This window comes from Procambarus clarkii, chromosome 31 (assembly GCF_040958095.1).
Source record: "Procambarus clarkii isolate CNS0578487 chromosome 31, FALCON_Pclarkii_2.0, whole genome shotgun sequence".
Lineage (NCBI taxonomy): Eukaryota > Metazoa > Arthropoda > Malacostraca > Decapoda > Cambaridae > Procambarus > Procambarus clarkii.
Genome location: NC_091180.1, coordinates 10911102 through 10916236, shown reverse-complemented (window position 1 = coordinate 10916236; position 5135 = coordinate 10911102). Strand labels below are relative to the sequence as shown.

Here is a 5135-nt window from a genome sequence, read left to right as displayed (position 1 = left end):
GTGTGCGGTTGCACCTGCTCTCCTCAGGTCGGCTTGAGTGTGTGTGGTCGAACTTTCGCACCCTAGGAATGAGGCTGCGGGTGGACATTCTGTCTCAAGTGAAGCTTCTGGGTTGTTACGTTAAGGTGTATCATGCCCGCCAGCCCCGTACGTGTTACCGTTGTGGCATCTTGGGCCATCAGGCTGCTGGGTGCTCTGCACCTGCCGTCGTGCCCGTCAACCTCTTCCATGAGGAGGACTTTCTGCCGCTCCCAGTGGAGGAGGATTCGGTGGATGAGGACGACTCTTTGGCTGCTGCCGTGCCCCGTGTGTCGCCTGATGTACCTCCTGTTACTGTTGCCCCTCCTCTGGAGGCTGTGTCTCCTGTTGCGCCTCCTGTTGCTGTTGCCTCTCCTTAGGAGGTTGTGTATTCGGGTATTCGTCCTGCCTCGGTTACTGTCCGGATGTTCCAGTGGTTCTTCCAGCTCCTGTCTGCCAGGCTCCCCCATCTTCCCGTTCTTCAGCTGTGGTGCCTGTCACTGCGCCCTCGCCGTGTGCCCAGGCTGTGTTGGGTGCTGGGGTAGCTGTGGGACCTCCTACTGTGCTCGACCTGGATCCCCGAGTGGCTGAGGATGCTGCCGTCCTGCGGAGAGTGTCGGTTTGCCCGGTTTGTGTTGACCGGGTCTCTGGGTCGCCATCTGGCTCTGATGATGTGCAGCCGATGCCCAAGCGCTCCTGGCAATCTTCTGCTTGGGCTGATGTGGGAGAATTCGACGATGGTGGGTCTTCCAGCGACGGCGGTGTGGTTCCGGATGTGTCGCATTCTTCGGTAGTGGCGGAGGTCCATGTGCCTGCGGCTGCCAGTGGCGGTGTTTCAGAATTCCCTTCTGGTGTGGTGCCTGTGGAGCTTGCTTCCGGTACGTCGCCCGCATCGGATGGTTCTGGTTCTGCTTGGGGGGTGGTTCCCCCTGCTGGTGAGCATGGTGGCCTGGTGGTGGTGTTGAAAAAGACTGCTCGCTCTGGGGGTTCTGTGCCCCCATCTTCGTCCCCTGTTTCATCGGCGGCAGTTTAGTCGCTTCTCTCATCTCTGGCCGTATCTTCTGCATTTCCTGCGGTGTCGGGTGTGGTGTAGTCGTCTCGGCGGCCTTCAACTTCTTCTCCTATGCATCTGGCAGTTGGGCCGTCTCAGTGGCCTACATCCGCTTCTTCCGTGTCTTCTGCTTCCAGGGAAGGGGTGCTTCACTGTACTTTCCTTCGTTATGCGACTACTGCTGCGCAGCTCCGGGAGCTGCCGCTTCCGCCTGATTTGGTGATTCCTGCATTTATGACCCCCCCCCCCTTCCTGAAGCAGGAGGATCGTTGTCCTACCGACATGGAGTATTTAATATGGGAGGCCTATAAGCAGAAATATCCTCTGCATGAGTTCCCTGAGTAATATTTGCCTCCCATTGAGGTGTTTCCTCCTTTCAAGTGATTTTTTTGTTGTGTGTGCTATGTGATGTGGTGTTGTGTCCGATTGTGAGTGTGGAAGAGGTTGCGTGTGTGCGTGTGTGTGGGTGGGCCGGGTTTGTTTTCCTGGTTTTTGCGTACTCCGTGCGTGTTGTGTAGTAGTTGCTGCCCTCTGGGCTGCTTGTGTGGCCCTGCTTGTTTTTGTTCCAATTGTCATGTATTGCCGCTGTTATTTTCCTTTTGTTTCTGTGTTCATTTTTGTATTCTATTTATTTTGATTGTAGTTATGTATTTGTGCCTACCCGTGGTTTCCGAGGCCAGTAGGCTTCTTTTGTGTTGTGTTTTAATGGTTGGGTTGTTGGGTGCGGGTTTGGGTACTTTGAAATTGTACTGATGTGCATATTGTTGTTTTCGTTGTCGGCCCTTCAGGCCGGTGTTTTGTGTATTTGATAATTTGTACTTTTGTGCTTTTGTGACTTTGTAATTTGTGATCTGTTTGACTGTTCCCGTTGTATTGTACTGGTACGCATGCTTGCCTGTACACTTAAATATGAAAGACATGTATTGTACTGTTCTTTTTGTACTATCTTGCATTATGTTTGGTTTTTGTTGTAGGGCCTTCAGGCTAGTATTTTATGTGCTTTGTAATTTGTGATTTGTGTTCTGATTTGGTTTGTTCTCGGTTTATTATATTTATACGCATGCTTGCGTGTCTAGCAAGTGTTACCCTCAGCCAGGGAGCCGGTCGGCCGAGCGGACAGCACGCTGGACTTGTGATCCTGTGGTCCCAGGTTCGATCCCAGGCGCCGGCGAGAAACAATGGGCAGAGTTTCTTTCACCCTATGCCCCTGTTACCTAGCAGTAAAATAGGTACCTGGGTGTTAGTCAGCTGTCACGGGCTGCTTCCTGGGGGTGGAGGCCTGGTCGAGGACCGGGCCGCGGGGACACTAAAGCCCCGAAATCATCTCAAGATAACCTCATGTTTGTTTAGCTAATGTTACCCTCATGTTTTGTACTGTTGTTATTTCTGTACTGGTTGCAATATGTTTGTGTTTCTTGTTGATTTTTGTTGTCGGCCCTTCAGGTCGGTATTTCGTGTATTTGTAATTTTGTATTTTTGTGATTTTGTAATTTGTGTTCTGTTTGTTTTGTTCTCTTTTTATTGTATTTATACACATGCACGCATGTAAAAAAAAAAAAAAAGTCAGATGTCAACAAACCCTTCTGTCGCTAGGATTCCTGGACGCTGATGGGACTGATGAACAGCTAAGCCCCACAAATCATTTTTTTATTACTAACTCTGTATTTGAATGGTCTATAATTATTAATATTGATAACTTTGGAGTTTATGTCTTTCACGTTGTTGTTGTTGTTTTAGATTCAGCTACTTGGAACAAAAAGTTCCAATATTGAGATATTGGTACTTTAAGATATTGAAGTTCACAGAGGAATTGGCGTATCGCGACTTTCTCCGTCGATACAAGGGGCGGACATTACCCCTGCCGGATGGTGCAGGCAGTGTTTCACTCTCTGATCGGAGTGGTGCCCTCATTTACGTCAGTGTGCATGGGGCTCCATTGGAGTTTCCGGAGGGTCTGCTACGGCGGTACTTCGGCCGGTTTGGAGCAGTGGTTAGTGTGCGGGTGAACGTGGTGTCTTCCAGTCCACTTAAGGGTGCGAGAACAAACATTCGCACCCTGGGCATGATGCTCCGGGAAGATATTCTGTCCTCTGTGAGTCTTCTGGGTTAGAACGTTCGGGTGTTTTACGCCCACCAGCCTCGGACGTGTTATCGTTGTGGCCTCTTGGGCCATCAGGCTGCTGACTGTTCTGCGCCTGCCGTTGCACCCATGAACCTCTTCAGTGAGGAGGATTTTCTGCCGCTTCCTGTGGAGGAGGATTCGGTGGATGTGGACGTCTCTTCAGCCGCGGATGTGCCCCCTGTGTCGCCTGTTGCACCGCCTGGGGTGCCCCTGTTGTTGTCTCTCTCCTCAAGAGGTTGTATTGTCGCATGGTGATCGTCCTGCTCCGACTAGTGTCCCTGGGGTTCTTCCGACTGCCTTCTGCTCGATTCCCCCATCTTCCAGTTCGTCCTCTGCTGCGTCTGACCCTGTCCCTGCACCCTTGCCGTCTGTTCCGGCTGTGCTGGGTGATGGGGTGGTTCCGGCGATTCCTCCTGTGCCTGGCCTGGTGCCCCATGTGGTTGAGGATGCTGCCGTTCTGCGACGTGCATCGGTTCCCCCGGCTTGTGTTGCGCATGTCTCTGAGTCAGCCTCCGGTTCTGATGATGTGCGGCCAGAGCCTAAGCGTTCCCGGCGTTCGTCTTCAGCATGGGCTGACGTTGGCGATTTCGACACTTATGGATCTGTCGGCGAAGGAGGGGTGGCTCCGGTTGCGTTGCATACTACGGTGATGGCGAAGGTGCATTTGCCTGAGGATGCCAGTGCCGGTGTTTCGGCCTCCACTTCAGATATGGTATCTGCGGTTCCTGCTTCGGGTGCGTCGCCTGCCTCGGATGGCTCCGGTACTTCGTTGGGGGTGGTTCCCCCTGCTGAGGTTCGCGGTGAGCGGGGTGGCCTGGTGATGGTGTTGAAAAAGACTGCTCGCTTTGGAGGTTCTGTAACCCCTTCCTCGGTCCCCGTTTCATCGACTGCGGTCTCGACGCCTATTCCGTCTCCGGCCATCTCTTCAGTGTCTCCTGCGGTTTCGGTGGAGGCGTTACTATCTCGTCGATTGTCCCCTGCTCCTGTGCGTACAGCGACGCGGTCTTCTCGGTAGCCCTCGTATGCTTCATGTTTGTCGTCTGCTACCTCAAAGGACGTGGCTTGCGCTCCCCAGCCTCGTTATGCGACTTGCGTCGGTGAGCTTCAGGAGTGGCCGTTTCCTGCCTGATCTGGAGGTTCCCGAGTTTATGCTGGGCCCACGGCGGCAGGGGGATCGTCCCCCCACCGACATGGAGTATTTGATTTGGGAGGCCTATAAGCGAAGGTATCCTTGGGATTCGTTCCCTGAGAAATATATTCCTGTCTCTGAGAAATGTATTCCTCGCTCATGATTCCTTTGTGTTTGTGGTTCTATGTTTTTATGATGCTGTTTGTGCGCTTGTTTGTGTAGTGTTGAGTGCCCTTCAGGCTGTTGGCGTGACCCGGTCTGGGTTTATGCTTTTTGTCGTGGTTTGCCATTGTGCTTTTCTTTCTGTTTGTTGTATACTTGTTTTCCTTTCTAGTTGTTATTTTTATTATTATTATTATTATAATTATTATTATAATTATTCTTATTATTATTATTATTATTATTATTATTATTATTATTATTATTATCGTTTTGTGTTGGTCCCTCTCCGTGTGGGTTTGAGGTGCTGGTAGCCTTGTTCTGAATATTTCATGTTTTGGTGTGTTATTTCTGTATTGTCTCCCACTGTGTTTTAATTTGCTTGTTGTGATTTGTTTGTAATTATTGTTGTTTTGTGGTCGGCCCTTCCGGTCGGCATTTTTGTGTTTAGTACATTTGTTCCTTTATGTTTTTGCACGTTTGTGCTTTGTTATTTTGGTCTGTTCTATGTTGTTATTGTTTACCATCTCTTTTAAGGGTCTGAGCGTGGTATAGTGGGTTAAAGGTGTACCTGTTATGCCAGTTGCTGGAAGGCTTCTGTGATGGCTAGGGTTCGAGTCTCCTGGGGGGAAAGTGTTCTAAAGTTGTATATATAT

The 5135-nt window shown here is 50.6% G+C and overlaps 1 protein-coding gene across 1 annotated transcript; it reads right to left on the bottom strand.

Moving 5' to 3' along the window:
- Positions 1-432: 432 nt before the first annotated feature.
- LOC138370147 (uncharacterized) lies at positions 433-4112 on the bottom strand. Its single transcript, XM_069334138.1, has 3 exons — positions 3834-4112; positions 1731-1971; positions 433-1028 (listed from the first exon to the last, which is right to left on the bottom strand). The coding sequence occupies exons 1-3, from the start codon at positions 4110-4112 to the stop codon at positions 433-435; spliced, it is 1116 nt and encodes a 371-aa protein (XP_069190239.1).
- Between the last annotated feature and the right edge of the window lie 1023 nt (positions 4113-5135).

Coding starts and splice junctions, on each gene's coding strand:
- LOC138370147 (XM_069334138.1), bottom strand. CDS start 4,112: ATGGCCGGAGACGGAATAGGCGTCGAGACCGCAGTCGATGAAACGGGG. Junction 1,972..3,833: donor GCACCTTCGCCATCACCGTA/GTATGCAACGCA, acceptor TTCATATTTAAG/TGTACAGGCAAGCATGCGTA. Junction 1,029..1,730: donor ACTGGCCTCGGAAACCACGG/GTAGGCACAAAT, acceptor CCGATGAAACAG/GGGACGAAGATGGGGGCACA.